General features: G+C 44.2%; 1 protein-coding gene across 1 annotated transcript in view; it reads left to right on the top strand.

Moving 5' to 3' along the window:
- Positions 1–23,877, top strand: part of LOC114654098 (hydroxylysine kinase-like) — a 28,476-nt gene extending 4,599 nt beyond the window's left edge. The window contains exons 2-5 of the mRNA XM_028804517.2: positions 6,634–6,942; positions 21,466–21,608; positions 21,765–21,945; positions 23,396–23,877. Coding sequence (XP_028660350.2) covers positions 6,639–6,942; positions 21,466–21,608; positions 21,765–21,945; positions 23,396–23,877 — 1,110 coding nt within the window. The 5' untranslated portion in view covers positions 6,634–6,638. The remainder of the gene's footprint in view (positions 1–6,633; positions 6,943–21,465; positions 21,609–21,764; positions 21,946–23,395) is intronic.
- Positions 23,878–25,333: the final 1,456 nt, after the last annotated feature.

Genomic DNA, 25,333 nt, shown 5'->3' with positions numbered 1-25,333 from the left:
AGAAGTGACAGTCATAGAATAATTAACAAAAATAAAATTAAAATAGAACATCAAGAAAAACAGTAAAAACTAAATTAAAGGAGCATAAAAACAAAACTCTGAGGCAAAGCCCACAACAAGTCATTCCAGCAAGGCAGTAAACGGCTGTGACTGGGCACCAGTCCATCTTAGGGTTTAGTTTACTCAGACGGGTGTAATTTAGAGACTCTAATGAAATGAACCAGCATGGATTTGGGAACGTGGGAGGAACACCGACATAGACATGAGAAGAACATAAAAAACTCACTCGGACAACCACCAGGCATGGGATTTTTAACTTGGGATTCTGTGCTTTTAAGATGTAGTGGTTAAAGAGCTGGATTCTGATCCGTAAAGTTGCCGGTTCAGCACCACACCTACCTAATTCTGTGACCCTAAATAATTCTCTTAATCTCCCTGTGAATAAGCTATATAAATCTTGTCATATATCTTGGAACAATTCTGTTGCGGCTCACCTGACTGAGAAGTTTGTAGACTCCCTGGCTTCTCTTCATCCCAGTTGTTTCAGGTCTTTATGTCTTGGCTCTGCTGCACATGTGTCTTAAGGTTATCATCTGCAGAGCCCCAGCATCTCAGTCCCTTTGTCATCATAATCTTTCACTTCCACCTGTGTTGTTTTTTTTGTCTTTTTTCATTAAGGTAGCATTTGCTCTCTTGTCCATTTTCAAGTTAAAAAATATCTACATTAACATGCCAAAACCTCAAGCCATTCATCAAGCACACTGAGTGACTAGCAGTTCCTCTTCTGACTCCAGCTCATTCTTCATACTTTGATTTGAATTCCCTCCCTCCATTTTCTAGCCCACTTAAGACTTACTCAGGCAGGATTAGTTTTACCCCAGGAGGTAATGTCATCACTGCCAGCCAACCCACACACACCAGTACTCCATACTGGTATTTCCCCATTCTCCCTAGTTCATGTATGCATACTGGTGCATATCTCCAGTATGGACCATATTAGCAACCTTCATTTATAACAGCAGTATTTCATTTGCACCCCCAAATGCATCTTTGGCTCTCAGCACAACAAAGAGTGCTAACAGTTTTTTTTATTTTTATTTCAGGCACTAGGTAAGTTAATTACTAACAGAGGTCTTCCTTAATTTTAGTCCCTCCCAAATATCTCAAAAGACAGAATTTTACTGACATTTCAATTCACATGATACTAGTTTAACTTGAGATTAATTTGTATAGACTTTATAGAGAAGATAAAAGGATCCATCATTTTTACTGAGACATGAACATGCAGTCTGAATTAAACTATCTTCTTTCTTCTTCTTCTTTCCGCTGCTCCCATTAGTGGTTGCCACAGCGGATCATCTTCTTCCTTATCTTTCTGTCCTCTGCATCTTGTTCTGTTACACCCATCACCTGCATGTCCTCTCTCACCACATCCATAAACCTTCGCTTAGGCCTTCCTCTTTTCCTCTTCAATCACAGCTCTATCCTTAGCATCCTTCTCCCAATATACTCAGCATCTCTCCTCTGCACATGTCCAAACCAACTCAATCTCGCCTCTCTGACTTTGTCTCCCAACCATCCAACTTGAGCTGACCCTCTAATGTCCTCATTTCTAATCCTGTCCATCCTCGTCACACCCAGTGCATATCTTAGCATCTTTAACTCTGCCACCTCCAGCTCTGTCTCCTGCTTTCTGGGCAGTGCCACCGTCTCCAACCCATATAACATAGCTGGTCTCACTACAGTCCTGTAGACTTTCCCTTTCACTCTTGCTGATATCCGTCTGTCACAAATCACTCCTGACACTCTTCTCCACTCACTCCACCCTGCCTGCACTCTCTTTTTCACCTCTATTCCACAATCCCCATTACTCTGTACTGTTCATCCCAAGTATTTAAACTCATCCACCTTCGCCAACTGTACTCCCTGCATCCTCACCATTCCACTGACCTCCCTCTCATTTACACACATGTATTCTGTCTCGTTCCTACTGACCTTAATTCCTCTCCTCTCTAGAGCATATCTCCACCTCTCCAGGGTCTCCTCAGCTTGCTCCCTACTATCGCTACAGATCACAATGTCATCAACAAACAGCATAGTCCACGGGGACTCCTGTCTAATCTCATCTGTCAACCTGTCCATCACCATTGCAAATGAGAAAGGGCTCGGAGCCGATCCCTGATGTAATCTCACCTCTACCTTGAATGCATCCGTCGCACCTACCGCAGACCTCACCACTGTCACACATCCCTCGTACATATCCTGTACAACTCTTATGTACTTCTCTGCCACTCCCGACTTCCTCATACAATACCACAGCTCCCCTCGAGGCACCCTGTCATATGCTTTCTCCAGGTCCACAAAGACGCAATGCAACTCCTTCTGGCCTTCTCTAAACTTCTCTATCAACATCCTCAGAGCAAACATTGCATCTGTAGTGCTCTTTCTTGGCATGAAACCATACTGATGCTCACTAACCATCACCTCACTTCTTTTCTTAACCTAGCTTCCACTACTCTTTCCCATAACTTCATGCTGTGGCTCATCAATTTTATCCCCATGTAGTTACTGCAGTCCTGCACACCCCCCTTATTCTTAAATATCGGCAACAGTACACTTCTTCTCCACTCCTCAGGCATCCTCTCACTTTCCAAGATTCCATTAAACAATCAGGTTAAAAACTCCATTGCCATCTCCCTAAACACCTTCATGCTTCCACAGGTATGTCATCTGGACCAACGACTTTTCCATTCTTCATCCTCTCCAGCTGTCCTTACTTCCTCCTTGCTAATCCGTTGCACTTCCTGATTCACTGTCTCCACATCATCCAACCTCTTCTCTCTCTCGTTCTCTTCATTCATAAGCCTTTCAAAGTACTCTTTCCATCTTCTCAACATACTCTCCTCGCTTATGAGTACGTTTCCATCTTTATCCTTTATCACCCTAACCTACTGCACATCTTTCCCAGTTCGGTCCCTCTGTCTAGCCAATCGGTACAGGTCCTTTTCTCCCTCCTTAGTGTCCAACCTCTCATACAACTCATCATACGCCTTTTCTTTAGCCTTTGCCACCTCTCTCTTCACCTTGCGCCTTATCTCCTTGTACTCTTGTCTACTTTCTGCATCTCTCTGACTATCCTACTTCTTCTTTCCCATCCTCTTCCTCTGTATACTCTCCTGTATTTCCTCATTCCAACACCAGGTTGCCTTTTCCTTCTTCCTCTTTCCAGATGTCACACCAAGCACCCTTCTTGCTGTCACGCTTACTATATCTGCTGTAGTTTCCCAGCTGTCTGGTAATTCTTCACTGCCACCCAGTGCCTGTCTCACTCCGCCCTAAACTCAACCTTGCAGTCTTCCTTTTACAACTTCCACCATTTGATCCTTGGCTCTGCCCTCACTCTCTTCCTCTTCTTGATCTCCAATGCCATTCTATAGACCACCATCCTATGCTGTCTAACTTTTCCCTGCCACCACATTGCAGTCTTCAATCTCCTCCAGACTGACTCCTTTGCATAGGATGTAATCTACCTGTGTGCATCTTCCTCCACTCTTGTACGTCACCCTATGGTCCCTTGGGTACACTGTTCATCACTTCATCCAACTCACTCCAAAAATCTTCTTTCTCCTCCATTGCACACCCAACTTGCGGTGCATATGCACTAACAGCATTCATCATCACACCTCCAATTTCCAGCTTCATAATCATCACTCTGCCTGACACTCTTTTCACCTCCAAAACACTCTTGACATACTGTTCCTTCAGAATTACTCCTACCCCATTTCTCCTCCTATCCATACCATGATAGAACAATTTGAATCCACCTGGCCTTACTCCCTTTCCATTTAGTCTCTTGCACGCACAATATATCAACCTTCCTTCTCTCCATCATATCTGCTAACTCTCTCCCCTTACCAGTCATACTGTCAACATTCAAAGTTCCTACCCATCAGTTCCACTCTCTTTACCTTCCTCCTCTCCTCCTGCCTCCAGAAACGTCTCCCCCCATTTCTTCTCCTTCTTCTTCTTCGGCCAATAGTAGCCAAATTTCCGCCAGCACCCTGTTGGCTAACAGTACTGGTGGCGGTCGTTGTTAACCCGGGGCTTGACCCGCATATTGATTTGGCAAAGTTTTACACCGGATGCCCTTCCTGACGTAACCCTCCCCATTTATCTGGGCTTGGGACTGGCACGAAGAAACACACTGGTTTGTGCATCCCCTGTGGCTGAGTTAGTCTGAATAAAACTACCAACGTGAGCAATTCGGATGGGACTAAAATGGCAGAGGTCCTCTGGTAATAGTTACTTTACCCGGCCCCATTTTATAAAACTTGTCCTGTCCAAATAGAGCTTTATCCAGCTGCCTATCCCGTCAGTACTGAGCACATGACAGGAACTAGTCCTGGATGGCATACCAGTCCATCACAGGGCCCTCTCTAATCTAATGTTACTAAATCTTTATGGCCAAAGCTTCAAGGGGGGCCCACAGCCTCCTCTGTTAGTAACTCTGAATGCTTGAAACTCTTAACAGGTAACCCCCTCGTTGCTACCTAAACACTCCTCAAAAGAGTTTCATATACTTCAGCCAGTCTACTAGCCAGTAAGGATGAAAACCTCTGGTGTACACCATCCACTTCTACCTGAGTGGCTGAATGAACGGCACGCTGGTCTACGATTTCCCCCCGTGCTTTAGTTTCTCATAAAGAGAATTACATCTTGTACACTCAGGTTTTGTACCACAATTATATAAATGGAGGCTACAACTGAAAATGCCTGGTGTGACGTGGCCTTTGGCTTGGTATAGTGGCCAAATATAGTGGAGCAACAGACTTCAGAGATGACTTTAAATATAACCACTGAGGAAAAATATAAAATGATCACAGTTGGTTTTGTGTTGTGAGGCGTTCACACTGCTGCCTCATAGCACCACAAGAGGGTCTGAATCCTGACACAGGCATTGTCTCACAGTGTACCCTCTGCATGTTCTCCCCATGTTCATGTGTTTTTTCTCCAGGTACTCCAGTTTTCCTCCAACCATATGCCAAAGATATGTGTGTTACTGTTGTGATTTCTGTCACAAAATACCAAAACATTAGGTTGTACTCCCAAATCTACACTTGGACTTTACTGATGCCAGGTGTACAAAATGGCTTTCCCCCAAACAGTAAGTAGCCTTCAGCCTGCACAGGTAAAAAGCAAGGGAAAGCCCAAATTAAACTCCTAAATAATCTGCACTACCAAAAAGTAATAAACAGAGACAGAAACCATGAAAACTCTGAAATGTTAAAAATACAAAGAAAAAACAAATTTGTGTCCCTAAAAAGTCAGCCCAGAACAAACAAAGCCAAATTCAAAAACCACAAAATCAAAGCAAAGAATCAGAAACCAGAAAATCCACAAAAGTACTCCTGAAGAAGGCTCTCCAACAGCACTCAGTGCCAATCTGGAGGGTCTGACCCTCTGCCTTGAATAAACAGACAGGTGGCGGTCCTCCATCTGAAATTTCACAGAGACCATCTTCCCCAAAACTCTATGTGTCAACCCGTGACCATTCATTTAGAACTAGCGAAACCGATGGCTGGGCAAAAAAATGAATTTTCAATTTGATTAGATATTTTATAAAAATCAGTACAGAAAAAACAATATTGCAAATTTCAGTATTTCTATTGGATTTTCCACAAATCTGCAAAGTCTCAACTGCTCTTTACAAGTATCTTTACATCGACCCATATAACCTGGTGGTGTTGACTGCGAAAAAAATACAGCATGGATCAGAAGAGGAAATATTTAGAACAGGTAGGGATAACACTTGTGTTTACAAATGGTTTGATTACTCCACTTTAGGGTGTGCCTAAAAGGTAAGCCAGTCTTTGATCCAAATCCTTTGTTGATCAAACAAAGCAAAATAATTGAATAAGCCAATAAAATCTAATGATTACAAATGATGAACACAAAACCAAATTCAAAGCCAGTATGAAGACCCTGACCCTCTGCCTGCAATATTAAGGGTGGAGGTTGGTCTTCAGCTGAAGCGTCATTGTGGCCATGCCCACTGGACTCTATATAAATGGAACACGGCACATAACAGAAAACACTATTCCATAATTAAACATAAACATAATACATACTAGCTAATTACTGAACAAAATATAATTCACAACATACCATACAAAAGAAAAAAAACATAAATCTGTGACAAAATTTATATAATATTTAAATAATAGCAATAAGATCACAAAAAATTATACTTAACCCTGGCTAAAACATTACCTATACACACTGAAAGGTGACATGGTGGCTTGCTGCTAGTCATCCAGTCAATGCCACTGCTCCTCAGCTCTGCAGTCCAGACCAATATGGTGACCGGCTGTGAAGACTTCACATGTTCTGCTGGGCTTTTCTTTGGATACTTTTTTTTCCCCACATCACAAAAATATGTGCTTGTGGTGAACTGATGTGACTAAATTAACTCGGTGTGAGTGACTGTGTCCTACAGTGGACTGACACCTCTTCCTAAGTCGATTTCAGCCTTAAACCCAATCCACTGTAACCCTAAATTGAATCATGTTTATCCAAAAATGGAAAAGTGAACACCTCGCTGCAGTGAATAATGTGTATTTTATTTTTAAACAGGTGTCATGTCTTCCCATACTTCTAAGCCATGCATCAGTCCACCTCAGGCCATGGAGATACTCCAAAGAATTTTTGGATTGACAGTATCCAAGATGAGTTCTCTGCCTAGCTGTGATGACCAAAATTATCACATCATCAGTGCAGAGGGACATGCATTTGTGCTAAAAATCTTCAACTCCGAAGACAGCCGCAATGCAGAGATGCTGGACGTTCAGATAAGTCTCATGATATTCCTCAAAGAAAAGGGCCTACCCATCCCAACTCCACTGCTGACCAAGGATGGAAAGCGAATGTGTCTCGTGGACACTGGTAAGACCATCACTGTGACTTGTTCAAAGGATCCTTGTCCACAAGTCTACGTCTGCCTTGTTCTATTTTGACCCATAAACAGAATTTACATTGAGCTTTCAGCCTAAACAATATGCATCATTTTTGAAATATCAAAAGTGCAATGTGACTAACTGGGATAAATCTTTTAATGTTTAATCACCATTTTAAAATTAGGGCAACAGGAATCCACTGCCTGTCTCAGCAGCAATAGGTGTGAGGCAGGAGCCACCATTCATTGAAGGGACTCTCCGCACTGAGCCACTTTGACAGCATGACATCTAAAGGTCGACATGAAAACCACACTGACTCAAAAGAACCGTAACGATTTTTTAAGTACCGGGACATGCAGCATAGTCGGAGAACATGCCAAGTTCATTAAAGGATGAGTTTGGTATTCTTCAAGTCAAACGTATTTTCTCACAAATATGCTATATATTCTGGCACTGGCACTTTTCAATGAAGACACAAAGCAACACTGAAAAAAATAAAAACTTGCAAATACATCCATAGTTCAAGCCGAGATAGTTATCGAGTATTAATACATGTATTGTGATTAAACACACATTGTTAAATAGCTTATACAGTGCATCCGTAAAGTATTCACAGCGCATCACTTTTTCCACATTTTGTTATGTTACAGCCTTATTCCAAAATGGATTAAATTCATTTTTTCCTTACAATTCTACACACAACACCCCATAATGACAACGTGAAAAAAGTTTACTTGAGGTTTTTGCAAATTTATTAAAAATAAAAAAAATTGAGAAAGCACATGTACATAAGTATTCACAGCCTTTGCCATGAAGCTCAAAATTGAGCTCAGGTGCATCCTGTTTCCCCTGATCATCCTTGAGATGTTTCTGCAGCTTAATTGGAGTCCACCTGTGGTAAATTCAGTGGACTGGACATGATTTGGAAAGGCACACACCTGTCTATATAAGGTCCCACAGTTGACAGTTCATGTCAGAGCACAAACCAAGCATGAAGTCAAAGGAATTGTCTGTAGACCTCAGAGACAGGATTGACTTGAGGCACAAATCTGGGGAAGGTTACAGAAAAATGTCTGCTGCTTTGAAGGTCCCAATGAGCACAGTGGCCTCCATCATCCGTAAGTGGAAGAAGTTTGAAACCACCAGGACTCTTCCTAGAGCTGGCCGGCCATCTAAACTGAGCGATCGGGGGAGAAGGGCCTTAGTCAGGGAGGTGACAAAGAACCCGATGGTCACTCTGTCAGAGCTCCAGAGGTCCTCTGTGGAGAGAGGAGAACCTTCCAGAAGGACAACCATCTCTGCAGCAATCCACCAATCAGGCCTGTATGGTAGAGTGGCCAGACGGAAGCCACTCCTTAGTAAAAGGCACATGGCAGCCCGCCTGGAGTTTGCCAAAAGGCACCTGAAGGACTCTCGGACCATGAGAAAGAAAATTCTCTGGTCTGATGAGACAAAGATTGAACTCTTTGGTGTGAATGCTAGGCATCATGTTTGGAGGAAACCAGGCACCGCTCATTACCAGGCCAATACCATCCCTACAGTGAAGCATGGTGGTGGCAGCATCATGCTGTGGGGATGTTTTTCAGTGGCAGGGACTGGGAGACTAGTCAGGATAAAGGGAAAGATGACTGCAGAAATGTACAGAGACATCTTGGATGAAAACCTGCTCCAGAGCACTCTTGACCTCAGACTGGGGTGACGGTTCATCTTTCAGCAGGACAACGACCCTAAGCACACAGCCAAGATATCAAAGGAGTGACTTCAGGACAACTCTGTGAATGTCCTTGAGAGGCCCAGCCAGAGCCCAGACTTGAATCTGATTGAACATCTCTGGAGAGATCTTAAAATGGCTGTGCACCGACGCTTCCCATCCAACCTGATGGAGCTTGAGAGGTGCTGCAAAGAGGAATGGGCGAAACTGGCCAAGGATAGGTGTGCCAAGCTTGTGGCATCATATTCAAAAAGACTTGAGGCTGTAATTGCTGCCAAAGGTGCATCGACAAAGTATTGAGCAAAGGCTGTGAATGCTTATGGACATGGGATTTCTCAGTTGTTTTATTTTTAATAAATTTGCAAAAACCTCAAGTAAACTTTTTTCACGTTGTCATTATGGGGTGTTGTGTGTAGAATTCTGAGGAAAAAAATGAATTTAATCCATTTTGGAATAAGTCTGTAATATAACAAAATGTGGAAAAAGTGATGCGCTGTGAATACTTTCCAGATGCACTGTACATGTAACTTTTAAACAAAAACACCAATATTATGAGATTCAGACATTTTAAAAGATGACCAGCTATACACATTACCTCACCGCTTGTCATCTCCTTCAGTTGCCTTTCCTGATGTATGGTTTCACATGGCTAGCTCTGTTTGGATTTTCTTCTGTATTTATGTGAGAATTCACACAGGCGAACAGAAAACATATCCTTACTTCGAGAAAAATAATACCAGGAATATGCGATTAAATGATTACTTCTAGATCCCTCTTGCTGTCACAAATGTGCATCGAAAAACATGGCAGGCATGTTCTATCAAAACTCAAAGGGGATGTATTTGGTAAGTTTTAAGTTATTAATTTCTAGTGCTGCTTCATACTCCATTGTAAAGCTCCAGTACAGGCAAGATGTTTTTTAAAATTTGTCAGTCAGTATCCAGCCTACTATATCCCAACACAGGGTCATGGGGGTCAACTGGAGCCAATCCCAGCAAGCACCGGGCACAAGGCAGGAAACAAACCCTGGGCAGGGCGCCAGCCCACCACAGGGCACACACACACACACATACATACCAAGCACACACCAGGGACAATTTAGGATCGCCAATGCACCTAACCTGCACGTCTTTGGACTGTGGGAGGAAACCGGGAGAACATGCAAACTCCACACAGGGAGGGATGTGAACCCGGGTTTCCTTACTGCGCAGCAGCGCTACTACTGCGCCACCGTGCCACCCTTTAAAATTTGTAGAAAAAAAAAATGCTTAACTTTAGAACACAATTGTGTGTGGCAAATGCATATACACCATGTTTGTGAAGAAATAACTGACATGAAAAACACCAAACTTATCCTTATTAAAATAAATCTGTCCTGTTCTTCATCAATGCAATACACTAATAAAGAACCAAAGTCTAAATTTCAGAAGTTGTTATCTATTATACCAGAAAACACACTAAAAATGTGTTTGCTACTACACAGAATTACCCTAATCTCAGATGAGATGGATGAGCTTGCCAATGATAATACACATCACACAACCCCAGGTAATCTATATATATAAAATTCTTTTTGCGTTTGAAATGGAAATTACATATAACCACAAAACTTATTATAATACACGAACTGTTCTGACAGAGAAATTTTATTTATTCGTCCACGTGACTGTCGCTGATACTGCCACATTGTAACTTTTTTTTAGTTGGCAGTACTTGATAGTAGAAGAGATGAGGAAATCAGCTTTGCGTCTTTCTACTTTTTAACTGCGCCAAGCTGTAAACAATGTACAGACGACACCGCCTTCAGCTGCGAGGGGTCGTGAGAACAAAGTGGACACTGGGAGGCGTGGAATGTCGGCCTGCTCCGCCGAGTCGAGACCTTTGCAGTTTCGGGCAGCGTCCTCTTTTCTCGCACTGTTTGTGACACTTCAAGTCCCCCGTCGGCTCCTGTGAGAGTGGAAATCTTTGCGAATGAGTGTAATCGGCGCCATCGAAGCAGGACTCTGTTTGTAAATTGCCCTGCACGACTAATTACTGTCCTTTAAGGTAAGTTCGGGTCACTAAAACCCCACAACATTCAAGGTTGCTTTTGTGATTTAATTATTTTAACAAGTAAATCACAGGCACATAGTGCAAGGTTGTCAGGCAGAAATTTGGACGATCACATAGAAAATGTAATTTCTATACCACAGCGGTCGTGTAGCGCCTTTCACAAGGGATCTACTACTTACCTGTTGTATTATAGCTCCTTTAAAATGTAGTTTACCCGAAACCACTCCAGTAGAGCTCAATGTATCTTTACTTTTTAAATGTTAATGTTTTACTGTTTAATAACTTATAGACTACATTTTATTTTTTTCCCTTGCACTCAGTGAGCGAAGCCACTGGGTAATCAATAGTTCTGGATAATATCACTATGGCACTCTGCTAATATTTTCTAAATCCACTCACATGTGCAGCTAACACAAGGCCAGATTTAGCACACAGGGGCTCATCATTTAGAACTGCTAGGCAAGCATTAGAACACAGGACAGGGACAACAACGAAAATGGGCCTTGTATTGTTTCTGTGTGACAGAGTCAGCATGACATTGGATCTTCTTTTCCTTGTTTGGAATGGCATGATTTACCTAAGTTGGGGTCTGCACATGGAGAAAGAGTATAAAGCCTTGGAACATTGCCCGGCACACCTTTGAAGCCGACGGACGGATGAGAGATAACGTCATCTGATCCGGAAAAGCCTTCTAATACAAAGATGAAAATGACAGACTCTACACAAGGTCTTGTCAAGGCTTCCTTCGTCTGTTATGCAACTTAAGCCGTCATTAAACAAAGCAAAGTTATTTCTCCTATGTGATTTCTTACCGCCGTATCACTAAGGGAGGGGTATCGCCTTTTTATATTTTATCTGTATCGTTTCGGGTTGTGTAACAGGCCGCAATTACAAAAGAACTTATTCCAACCAGGGAGCTAGCGCCCCCTGCTGGATAGATATGGCAACTACCAACATGAATGTTTGAGAGTGGCATTGTGGCATAATGCAAAAATATGTCCACTCTTTCAAGAAAATTTATGAAAAGAAACAAAGGCTTGAATTGAATTGCTTAGATTTATATGGAAACCAGAACAGGCATACACATTTTCCAAAACACTTAGAGAAAACCCTTTAAAAAAATTATTGAAAAGCACCAATCATAACAAAAATGACACAAACACCCAAGCTGCAAACCAAACAGCAGTCCGCTGCCCACTGAACCAACCTTCCCAGAACTTTATAAACTGAAATTCAGCTATTAATGAAAATATAAAGGCATTTATAAAGAGAACAGCACAGCAGACCAGTGTGCTCTATGGGCCCGTCACTTGCCCATTCTCCTGCTTACCATCATGTCTGTGTACCGCAGTGACTGATGTGTTTGGATGTCTTCCACAGGCTAGTGACAATACTACAACATGACATCCCAGATTAAATACCACTTTAAACAGCAGATGTGTACCATCTGTCAAGTAGTAGTATGATCTGAGGGTACAAATGGTCTTGAACCGCCTGTTAGAACTGACAAGCAAGAAGAGTGACAGTACAGGATGGCTGTAGCGGTGTGTTATTCATGCTTCTGTCTCCCAGTGGCACTCTGAACCAACTTTACCTCAGCCTGTAGGCGTGTGGCCCTGAGCTGAGCAGGTGTGACGTGCTGGGATGTCATAAAGCCGGTGAGGATGGAGTCCACTGTGCACCTGCAGAACCTGGTGAGCCTACAAGTAGCGGGATGTCAGACTCAGTCTTGGGACCCCGTATGGCTGCAGGTTTTGTTTCCCATTTTACATCTTACTGATGATTAGCTGGTCTTTCTTCTCTTCCAACACTGTGTTCAAAAAAGCACAGCAGTTTAATTTAACATGTATGAGACCTTTACACACATTTGTATTTTTGCTAATGCTTTAAATGCTTAACTGTCTGCTGTTGTGTTTCTGTTCATTTTCCCGTTTAGTTTGCAGCCTTGTGTCCTAATGATGGGACAACAGTGAATACTGAAAGACTGCAACTACTTCAACGTCAGAGCCACTGATGTGCTCAGAATTACATGAGCAGAGCCTGGAATGGAAACCTTGAAATCTTAACAAACAAAAACACCAAATTATCAGTATGTCTGAGTTGGCACCTCACTGGGAGTTGTTTCACTTTCTTCCTGCAGTGCTGAATGTACTGCTTATGAGTTCCTACCGGGCTTCAGGGCTGTGGCAGGTAGGATGGCGTTGTGTTGGGCTAAGCCAGCCCTGAGCACCCGGTCTACAGGTGGTGTCCATGTTGCTTGTTTGCTACTCCAAGGTGTCAGCTTCTCTTCTGGGGGCAGCGAAACAGAAATACAAGGAGGTGCAAAGCAGTGGTGAGGCAGTGAATCAGGCCGGCGATCTCTGAGGTACCGCAAGATGCGCGAGGTGGCAACTGTACGATGTGGCGTCACTCACTCGCCCGTGTGGAAACACAGCATGTTTGAACCGCTGTGCATGGACGTGACATTATCATGTGTGACTACAATGCCCAGCCAGTCTGAAAGGAAAGGAGAATAGAAGACTGCGTGGAGCGCTTCGGGGGCTTCTGGGGAGTACAAATTCCTCCAGTGTTTGTGCATGGTGGAGTTCAGGTGGGGAGAAGCTCCCTCGCCAACCCCCCAACCGGGCTTCGCATATCTGCCACTCGCATTGTGAAGAGGGGGGCTGAACGCACCCCAAGGAGACGCGGTTGCTCCTTCCGAAACCCCCTGTTAAACGATGATACAATGGGAATCAAGTAGTTTTTTTCTTTTTTTACCTCCTCTTTGCTCAATCAGCTGCTGGCTTGGTGCTGCTGCCGTGTTACGTGATCTGCATCTTGTGCGGCGCTTCGAACATTTAAAAGCCTGCACAGCAGCTGTCCCTTTGTCTCACTGCCTTGTCTCTCTTCTTCTCCAGACATCCTCTGCTCCTTTTGGGGGTCCCATTCCCGAGGCGTGCCCCTATGAAGAGGAAGATTTTCTATTTTGATTGAGAGACGGAACTGTCCCCTCATTGGCAACACGAATTAGACAATCTACAAGTCTCCGACTTAAAGTTTAAATCCGAACAATATATTCAATCTCTTTTCGCCGTTTCGTTATTTCACTGAGTAATAATTTGCATTTGTTTGCGCTAAAGCAATCTTTACTATCATTTTTTAGAAACTTTCAAATTTTCCTACTAACATTATTTCTACCCCTCCTTATCGTGGTGGAGGGGTTTGCGTGTCCCAATGATCCTAGGAGCTCTGTTGTCCAGGGCTTTATGCCCCTGGTAGGGCCACCCAAGGCAAACTGGTCCAAGGTGAGGGATGAGACAAAGAGCGGTTAAACAAACCTCCTATGAAGAAAAACAATTTTGGACGGCGTTTTCCCTTGCCTGGACGCGGGTCACCGGGGCCCCACTCTGGAGCCAGGCCTGGAGGTGGGGCTCGATGGCGAGCGCCTGGTGGCCGGGCCTGCACCCATGGGGCTCGGCCGGGCACAGCTCGAAGAGGCAACGTGGGTCCCCCTTCCCATGGGCTCACCACCTATGGGAGGGGCCAAGGAGGTCAGGTGCAGTGTGAGTTGGGTGGTGGCCGAAGGCGGGGACCTTGGCGGTCCGATCCTCGGCTACAGAAGCTGGCTCTTGGGACGTGGAATGTCACCTCTCTGAAGGGGAAGGAGCCTGAGCTAGTGCGCGAAGTTGAGAGGTTCCGGCTAGATATAGTCGGACTCACCTCGACGCACAGCTTGGACTCTGGAACCAATCTCCTTGAGAGGGGCTGGACTCTGTACCACTCTGGAGTTGCCCCCGGTGAGAGGCACCGAGCAGGTGTGGGTATACTTATTGCCCCCCAACTTGGAGCCTGTACATTGGGGTTTACCCCGGTGGACGAGAGGGTAGCCTCCCTTCGCCTTCGGGTGGGGGGACGGGTCCTAACTGTTGTTTGTGCGTATGCACCGAACAGCAGTTCGGAGTACCCACCCTTTTTGGAGTCCCTGGAGGGTGTGCTAGAGGGCATACCTTCTGGGGACTCCCTCGTTCTGCTGGGAGACTTCAATGCTCACGTGGACAATGACAGTGAGACCTGGAAGGGCGTGATTGGGAGGAATGGCCCCCCCGATCTGAACCCAAGCGGTGCTTTGTTATTGGACTTCTGTGCTCGTCACGGATTGTCCATAACGAACACCATGTTCAAGGATAGGGGTGTTCATATGTGCACTTGGCACCAGGACACCCTAGGCCTCAGTTCGATGATCGACTTTGTGGTCGTGTCGTCGGACTTGCGGCCACATGTTTTGGACACTCGGGTGAAGAGAGGGGCGGAGCTGTCAACTGATCACCACCTGGTGGTGAGTTGGCTTCGATGGTGGGGGAGGATGCCGGTCAGGCGTGGTAGGCCCAAACGTGTTGTGAGGGTCTGCTGGGAACGTCTGGCAGAGCCCCCTGTCAGAAGTAGCTTCAACTCCCACCTCCGGCAGAACTTCGACCACATCCCGAGGGAGGTGGGGGACATTGAGTCCGAATGGGCCATGTTCCGTGCCTCTATTGTTGAGGCAGCTGACCGGAGCTGTGGCCGTAAGGTGGTCGGTGCCTGTCGTGGCGGCAATCCCCGAACCCGTTGGTGGACACCGGCGGTGAAGGATGCCGTCAAGCGGAAGAAGGAGTCCTACAGGACCCTTTTGTCCTGTGGGACCCTGGAGGCAGCTGATAGGTACCGGCAGGCCAAGCGGAATGCGGCTTTGGTGGTTGCTGAGGCAAAAACTCGGGCGTGGGAGGAGTTTGGGGAGGCCATGGAGAACGACTTTCGGATGGCTTCGAGGAGATTCTGGTCCACCATCCGGCGTCTCAGGAAGGGGAAGCAGTGCAGTGTCAACACTGTATATGGTGGGGATGGTGCGCTGCTGACCTCGACTCGGGACGTTGTGGGTCGGTGGGGGGGAGTACTTCGAAGACCTCCTCAATCCCATTAACATGCCTTCCAATGAGGAAGCAGAGCCTGGGGACTCAGAGGTGGGCTCCCCCATCTCTGGGACTGAGGTCACCGAGGTGGTCAAAAAACTCCTTGGTGGCAGGGCCCCGGGGGTGGATGAGATACGCCCGGAGTTCCTCAAGGCTCTGGATGTTGTAGGACTGTCTTGGCTGACACGCCTCTGCAACATCGCATGGACATCAGGGACAGTGCCTCTGGATTGGCAGACCGGGGTGGTGGTCCCCCTCTTTAAGAAGGGGGATCAGAGGGTGTGTTCCAACTACAGAGGGATCACACTCCTCAGCCTCCCTGGAAAAGTCTATTCAGGGGTCCTGGAGAGGAGGGTCCATCGGATAGTCGAGCCTCGGATTCAGGAGGAACAGTGTGGTTTTCATCCTGGTCGCGGAACAGTGGATCAGCTCTATACCCTTAGCAGGGTCCTGGAGGGTGCATGGGAGTTTGCCCAACCAATCTACATGTGTTTTGTGGACTTGGAAAAGGCATTCGACCGTGTCCCTCGGGGAATCCTGTGGGGGGTACTCCGAGAGTATGAGGTACCGGCCCCCCGATAAGGGCTGTTCGGTCCCTGTACGATCGGTGCCAGAGCTTGGTCCGCATTGCTGGCAGTAAGTCGAACCCGTTTCCAGTGAGAGTTGGACTCCGCCAGGGCTGCCCTTTGTCACCGATTCTGTTCATAACTTTTATGGACAGAATTTCTAGGCGCAGCCAGGGCGTTGAGGGGGTCCGGTTTGGTGGGCTTAGGATTGGGTCACTGCTTTTTGCAGATGATGTTGTCCTGTTTGCTTCATCAGGCCATGATCTTCAGCTCTCTGTGGATCGGTTCGCAGCCGAGTGTGAAGCGGCTGGGATGAGAATCGGCACCTCCAAATCCGAGACCATGGTCCTCAGCCGGAAAAGGGTGGAGTGCCCTCTCAGGGTTGGTAGCGAGATCCTGCCCCAAGTGGAGGAGTTCAAGTATCTCGGGGTCTTGTTCACGAGTGAGGGAAGAATGGAGCGTGAGATCGACAGGCGGATCGGTGCGGCATCCGCAGTAATGCGGGCTCTGCATCTGTCTGTCATGGTGAAAAAGGAGCTGAGCCGCAAGGCGAAGCTCTCAATTTACCAGTCGATCTATGTTCCTACCCTCACCTATGGTCATGAGCTATGGGTAGTGACCGAAAGAACGAGATCGCGAATACAAGCGGCTGAAATGAGTTTCCTCCGCAGGGTGTCTGGGCTTTCCCTTAAAGATAGGGTGAGAAGCTCAGTCATCCGGGAGGGGCTCAGAGTAGAGCCGCTGCTCCTCCGCATCGAGAGGAGTCAGATGAGGTGGCTCGGGCATCTGATCAGGATGCCTCCTGGACGCCTCCCTGGTGAGGTGTTCCAGGCACGTCTAACCGGGAGGAGGCCCCGGGGAAGACCCAGGACACGCTGGAGGGACTATGTCTCTCGACTGGCCTGGGAACGCCTTGGGATTCTCCCGGAAGAGCTAGAAGAAGTGGCCGGGGAGAGGGAAGTCTGGGCATCTCTGCTCAAGCTGCTGCCCCCGCGACCCGACCTCGGATAAGCGGGAGACAATGGATGGATGGATGGATGGACATTATTTCTAACCTGCTCTGCATGTGTATCGCTCCAACGTTTTTGAATTCTTTACGACGTTCTACTTTGTCATCTACTCTTTGTCTTTTATTTCCGGCACCGGGCGTAGTTAAATCTCTTGGCACAAAGTCTTGTCTCATGGGACGTGAAAGTATCTCTCTGAGAAAGTCACATCTCGTCTCGTCCCAAGATTTTTTTTATATAATAGAGAGATTTAAAATAAAAGAAAACAGTGTTTGAATTTTATTATTTGTGAGGCGGTGTGAAGCTTACTTGTATTCCAGATACAGGGGCAATTAAAAGAGGGATTGTGCGTATAGAAAGCAAGAATGTATATTACCTGGAGATCATTTACTGTGGTTTTCTTTCTTAAGTTTTTAAAATTCTCATCATTCTGATTTTCCTGCCACTTTCCTTGTTATTTATGAATGACAACACTAGCAGCTGCAGCCTTTGGGTATTTTCTATCATCTGCCCCATGTCTACTCCTCTTCTTGTTGGTTTTCATTATCAAATCAAATTTAATTGTCATATACAGTTATACACACAGTGCAGATTACAGTGAAATGATATGTATGCGTAGCTTTAGGATAAAATTAAGGCAGCCAAAAATATTAACAGGAACATAAAGACTTGAGCATTTAAAAATATAAAATACAAATACTTCTTCTTCTTCTTTCGGCTGCACCCGTTAGGGGTTGCCACAGCGGATCATCATCTTCCATACCTTTCTGTCCTCTCTATCTTGCTCTGTCACACCCATCACCAGCATGTCCTCTCTCACCACATCCATAAACCTTCTCTTAGGCCTTCCTCTTTTCCTCTTGCCTGGCAGCTCTATCCTTAACATCCTTCTCCCGATATACCCAGCATCTCTCCTCTCCACATGTCCAAACCAACGCAATCTCTTTTCACACAGGGTGGCGCAGTGGTAGTGCTGCTGCCTCATGGTAGGGAGACTGACCAGGGTTTGTGTCCCGAGCCCTTCCTGCTTGGAGTTTACATGTTCTCTGTGTGAGTTTCCCCTCAGAGTTCAAAGACATAAAGGTGAGGTGGACTGGCGTTACTGAATAGGCCCTAGCGTGTGCTTGTGTGTGTGTGTGCCCTCTGATGGACTGGCGCCCTGCCTGGCATTTGTTCCTGCCTTGCATCTTATGCTAGCTGGGATGGGCTCCAGCAGACACCCCACAACCCAATTCAGGACAAAGTGGGTTGGCAAATAACTGACTGACTTTCTGCACACTTACCGTGTTGCAGATTTAATGTTATATGGATAATTTTGACATTTTTTGCCCATCTACCTAGACTCAGTAAGAAATAATGACAAAGTGAAAACATGTTTTCAAAAATGTATTAACAATCACAAACTGAAATCTGCCATAGACTGAAGTATTGAGACCCTTAATTCAGTACTTTGTATAAGTTCCTTCAGCTCCATGACAGCCTCTCCCCATCATTCAATAATCAAGAGTCCAGTCTTCGATTCAAAAGCACAGCCCCATGTGAAGGCGTTTCCTGTTTATGGACTGCTTTCATTTTCCAGAATTATTTATTTCATAATACTTTAGCAAAAAATGCCTGTGTTTCCCCCATTGTGAGCATATGACTGGATGACCTGACATTTGGATTATGTGACACCATTAATGCAAGATTATTTCATGGATGTTTTTATAATGAATGCTGTTGCCCAGCGTTGGTCACCATAGAAGCTGCATTATCTCCTTTCTCCATGAAAACTTAATATACCTCTCTATTATAATAAAAAAATCTTGGGAAGAGAGACGAGATGCGATTTTCTCAGAGAGATACTTTCACGTCCTGCGAGACGAGAGTTTGTGCCAAGAGATTTAACCAAAGACAAAGAGTTGATGACAAAGTAGAACGTCGTAAAGAATTCAAAAACATTGGCGCGGTACACATGCAGAGCAGGTTATAGATAATGGAAGTACGAAAATTTGAAAGTCTCCAAAAAATTGTAGTAATGATGGCATTAGCACAAACAAATGGAAATTATTACTCGGCAAAATAATGGAACAGCGAAAAGAGATTGAATATATTGTTCGGATTTAAACTTTAAGTCAGAGACTTGTAGATCGTCTGATTCGTGTTGCCATCAGGGACAAGTAGCGTTTCTTCCCAATGAAGAGGCGTATCTGCGAGAATTCAAAGATTTGTTGTTTGGTAAAAGTGAAATCCACATACGCGCGTGGCAGAGATGTGAAGTTGCTGGCGCATAGCACGGGCCGGGGGGTTGGCGAGCAAAGCCCCCTAGTAGGTAATACATAAAAACATATTTTTGGGTGGAGTATTACCCTAAAAAAGATAACAAAAACATTTCACAGGGTCTATTTACTTTTTAACGTGACTATCTATATCTCATTCAGGGTTTATTCCCTGGTTTAAGTGTATTTTCTTACTTATTTTTGTATTAGATATTTTTGTATCTTTTTAAATTTTTTGTTTTTATGTTAGTGCCATTAATATCCATCCATCCATCATCCAACCTGCTATATCCTAACTACAGGGTCACGGGGGTCTGCTGGAGCCAATCCCAGCCAACACAGGGTTACACAAGGCAGGAAACAAACCCTGGGCAGGGCGCACCAGCCCACCGTAGGCAATTAATATTGTTATGTTTATTTAGTATTTTTGTAGCGTTAATTAAGTTTGAACACATTCCTTGTACATCACTACTGTTCGGACCACTCTGTCTCTGCTTTTACATTCAGATGAGAGTGGTGGTCCCAGCAGAGTTTCATTGTCTGTTCAAGTGTGTTTATCTGTGACTTCTGAATTTCTCAATTTTCTGGATTTTCTGCTCCTGTTATCTAGTTTTTGATTTCTGGATTTCGACATGTTAGTTTTGGGTTGCCTTTTTAGACAAATCCCTTTTGTCTCATTCTTTTTATATTTTTTTCACATTTTGCCTTTTTACTTCTTTCAAATCTTGTTATTAATCCTACTATATAAAAGCGGTTGGGATTGTCCTTCCGTCCCGTGAGTAAAAAGTGTAGCGGTATTCTGCTTATCACAGACTTACTACTTCTGGCTTGTGGTACGAAGCGACGCGATGTGAGCAGAGTTCTGGTGCTCCCATCGTTCCCTTGCTTTTGTGCGCGATGCGCTGGAAAAATAGACAAAATTATGTCTCTGGAAATAATTAATGTTGATGGAATACAAATGCCTCACCGCGTAGTAAATATCAGGGGAGATGGTGCTTGCTTATTCTCAACTATAGCTTATTTAGTGCATGAAACTCCGTCTTTAGCGGTACAGATTCGGGCTGACATTGTACGACATGTTTTAAGTAATTGGTCAAGGTTTCAGCCATTTGCAATGATGCCGTCAGGAATCTCTTATACAACTGAGCTTCAGTATCTCACTGAAATGTCAAAGTCTCAAACTTATGATACCATTTCTGAGCTAATGGCAGCAGGACAGTTGTTCCCCTATGAGTTTCAAGTATATTATTATGGAGTCCTACACTCCAAGTTTGGACAGGCACTCGAGGGGATAAAAAAAACTTAGGTTTTCGGGAGATGTTATGAATGGGCACTTTGATGTTCTCATTCCCTACACTTACATGCCTGATGTACACATGGAGCGCACACAAATTGAGGATAAAAGTTGGTCACCTTAAAAGGCGGGTGAGCCTAGTTTATAAAGATTATCTGTTGGTGTTATCTTCTCAAGCTAGTGGTTTTATAGTCTCCTCTTCGTTAAATGGCATTTTTGTGTATATTGGGAAAGGTTTTTTTTTTTTTTTTTTTTATAACTTTAAAAGCCAGTTCCCCATTTTAGAGCTGTGCAGGCCAAAGCCTGTTTATACAGTTTGAGGTCAGGCTACCTTGTGTGAGGCCTATCACTAGGCAGGCCAGCCAGTGAAGGTCCTGGCCTAGTTTATGGCTCTTTTGGAGGCCTATAACCCTTTTAGCCACTTTATGTGCCCATACAACACACTGGTGGCACAAAGTCTGGAGCTGCATTCCTGTCTTCAGGGACTTGGGTTCAGCTGACAGCCCAGTCTGCTGCTGTTCTTGCTGATTTTCTTACCCAGACAGTTAGTCAGTGAGCCCCCTCTGGCTTCTACTGTATCTTTCTTGCATCCCAAAAAACATTACAGGAATGTGGGTTGAGGAAATGGACAGATGGATGACTGTAAGGAAAAAAAAATGTGCACAAAGCTGATAAGTTTTGGATCTTTTATTTTGACAGATTGTGGGTCTGGACCTCAGAGCTATATGGTGATTCTGCTCACCTTTCTTCCTGGAATCCCTGGTGCTAAAATCAAATTCACCCCACAGCTATGCTACGAAGTGGGCAGAGCTGCTGCTTCCCTCGATAGACTTCTCCAGGAGGTATGGGCTTCCTTCTTAATCCTCAAGGAGACTTCATAGAAAACAGGATGAACTGTAATCCAAAGGCTTTAGTCCAATCCACCATTCTATGCTGTGTCGCTATGGTGACAGTGCTCACATAAAATAAAGAGGACTAATGGGTGTTTTATTTTGCAGTTCCAGCATCCTGGTTTGAAGAGTTTGGATCGTAAGGATTTTATTTGGAGCTTGGCAAACACCCCAGTGCTGGAGAAGCATCTAAGCATCCTGGGACAGCAAACACGGCAGCAACTTGTGCAGAACGTCATCACACAGTTCAAGGAACAGGTGCAGCCCAATCTGAACGCATTCCGTAAAGGTAAAGTTACAGGCCTAATGAGGTGGATCGAGTCGAGCCCAGCTCACGAGCTTCATTAGTATATCATGACTCCTGTTATTTTCTTCATATTTGTTACTGGGGGTCAGTCCCCCCAGTTTAAAGTAGGCTTTGTTGTATGACAGACTTCTATATGAAATATAAAACCTAACTAAACACATACAGTGGGATGCAAGCATAATTCATCCTGGAAACATGCTTGTAATCCAAAGCACTTATATATCAAAGCGAATTTCTCCATAAGAAATAATGGAAACTCCACAACCCAAAAATATTCATATAAAAATGATTTAATACAAAATATAAAGTAAAAATACATAAAACAAATTAACCTGCACTTTACCTTTGAAAAGAACCGTGGCTGGCGTGAAGGAGATGAGAGAGAGGAGGATTATTGTGTAGGACAACTTTCACTCTAACGGAATCGCTGCGGTCTGTCGGCTCACTGGAATCTTTTTCTTTTTTGGCGACTTTAACAAGGAACTTATGTAATAACAGTTGCTTTTGTCTCCTTTTGAGGATTTTGTGGAAATGTGACATTGCATTGTCGTTAAATAGATTCATCGCTCGCACACAAAATAAAAAAATGCTTTACGCACACACACGTGGTCACAATGCTATTGTAAACAGTATCCGCTTGTACTGATGTTGACTATACGAGAGAGGCACGCCGACTGAGGCCGAGCATGGGAGACAATTACCCACAATCCCACAGCGAGAGAGAGAGAACCACCATCGGCTCAGTTGTGATCAAGTGACACTCGGCAGACAAAGCGTATACGTACTACACGCAATGAAAGACCTCACTCGTTTATCAAGTTAAAATTTATTAAAAAATTTTGCTCGTCTTGCAAAACACTCGCAGACCAAGTTACTCGCAATCCAAGGTTTACTGTACTATGGAGAAAATGGATGCTGTATACTTTTGGAAAGTCATCTACTTCCTTGTCCCTGGTTTGTTTTCTATTCAATTTCATCTAGACATGACAGGCATTGGTGACAAGAACTGACATTTAGTTGTGTCCAAGAGTTTGGGTACCCCTAGTCAGATTCCATGTGTTGCTGATTTTCTAAGTGAAAGGACATTTTTTGTGGTAATTTTTTTAGGCCTGATACAGAACAACATATTTTTAAATCAACTTTTCAGGCAATGGAAAAATGTAACATGTAGAAAGACGTGTAGTCCTTCTTAGTGCATTGTGGGCTCATGTCATAGTCCATTTTACTGGCAGGCTCCTGGTGTTTTTTGTTGCTTTAACAAGCTCAATCAAAAAAAGTCAAAAATATGTGACCAATGTGAAATTAATTTTATTTTGAATTCAATCAACAGCAGTCCTCTATTGTTGCATGTTTTTTTTTTTTTGATCAGAAACAAACTTTAAAATGATTAATGAATATGATCTTGAAAGCATTAAATTTGAATTCTCTGCAGGTATTATACATGGGGACTTACATGATGAAAACATCCTGCTGCAACAGATCACCTTGGATCACAGCGGCTCTGGTTTGCCTAAAGTGCAGCACCAGCAGTATTACAGGATCTCCGGCATCCTAGATTTTGGTGATACAAATTATAGCCATTTTGTTTTTGAAGTAGCTATTGCTATCGCATACATTATGCTGATTACTCCCGACCCCATAAGTGCAGGAGGTCACGTATTGGCTGGCTATCAGAGCATAATGCCCCTCAATCCAGTAGAAGCCAATGCCCTCTTCGTGCTAATTCTCTGCCGCATTTGTCAATTTCTGGTGTTGGGTCAACATATTTGTAATTTGTACCCAGAAAATAAAGAATATTTGCTTCATGATGCTGAAAAGGGCTGGAATCTGCTGCGCAATCTCTGGGAAATGGACAAGAAGGCAGTGCAGAGACAATGGGAAAGAACTGCCAAAGCATACAATGTGGCAGAATAAGTTTGTTTATAAACTGATTAATCGTGTTAAAAATTTTAAAGATTAAAATGAATGAATCAGTTATTTTTATACTGGCCTTTGTAACAAGCACAGTCGGACGTGGCACTAAAAACGCATTTCACTCAATTAAAGAGGAGTCCAACTGCATTGTATCTTGTCTACAGCAGTGTCTCCCAACCTCGGTCCTGGGGGGCGCACTGTGGCTGCAGGTTTTTATTCCAACCGGATTCCTAATCAGTGACAACACCTGATAGCACTTACCTCCTTTAACTAACTGGGATTACATTCAGAAAAGCACAGCAGCACAATTTTTACATTTATAAGACATTTAGAAGTGCTATTTTTGATATAAATTTAAATGCTTAACTCTCTTTTGTTGATTTCTCTGCCCTTTCTCTGTGCAGTTTTTCCCCTTCGTTGTATCTTATTAATAACAATTAAAAATGAGCAGAGCAGACACACTGGCAAACAACACGGAATAATCAAAGGCTGCAAGTACTTTAGCATCAGACCCACTAATTAGTAAATAACGGATTAATTAAACAATTAGAACACCTAGAAAAGTAGAATGAAAATCAAGATGAAAATACTGTTAAAAAAAAATACATTATTCCCATATAACTGCTTGGTACATTTTAATATATATGATACAGCCAAAACCTGAAGTTCAGCCAGTTCCCGAATTGGCCGGCCATTTCGCATTTTGGCCGCGAGGTGTGGCCAAAGTCCGAATTACTAGAAATGACCAGCATGTCTACTACTTTGGCTGGCCATTTCGCAAAGTGGCAAGAACTCCCTGGCTAAAATTCGATGTGCTGATATAAGACTGTCTGCTCAAGGTGCGAAGATTTTTAAAAACGTTCAGATGCAGATTCAGAAGTGAGTTTTCTATTCTGCAAGAGAAACTGATCACACTGGAATCTGTAAGCACAGAAGAAAAAAATCACTATGAACTGTCGCGTCTTCCCAATTACCGACCAGCGGCCAAGGCTACACTCGATGCAATTGCACTACTAAGTGCGCAACAAATCGCTGCTCATGCCTTTTTTCTTCTGTAATTGGCCGATCGCCCAATGACATTTTGCAAACTGGCTGGCCAAATCCCAAAATTGAGGAAAAGATCGGACATTGGCCATTTCCCGATTTAGCTGACTTAGTTTTCTAATTTCTATATTGTTCCCAAAACACAGAACTTGGGAAATAACACATCACTTAATTAGCCCAGGAATCCAATTAAAAACAGAAGCTGGGTGGAACAAAAACCTGCAGGCACAGGCTGGCCACAGGACCGAGGTTGGGAAACACTGATCTACATTACAGACAAAATGATGAAGTCTACAAGTGGTACGCAGAAACAGCAGTTTCTTAAAGTGGGCCTTCAAATCAACCCGGACACTTAGACAGACTGGGGGCCATTATGGGAAGATCTCTGTTGTAGCACAGACGTGTATACGGC

This window comes from Erpetoichthys calabaricus, chromosome 7 (assembly GCF_900747795.2).
Source record: "Erpetoichthys calabaricus chromosome 7, fErpCal1.3, whole genome shotgun sequence".
In the NCBI taxonomy this organism is placed as follows: domain Eukaryota; kingdom Metazoa; phylum Chordata; class Cladistia; order Polypteriformes; family Polypteridae; genus Erpetoichthys; species Erpetoichthys calabaricus.
This window is presented reverse-complemented; position numbering and strand designations above follow the sequence as displayed.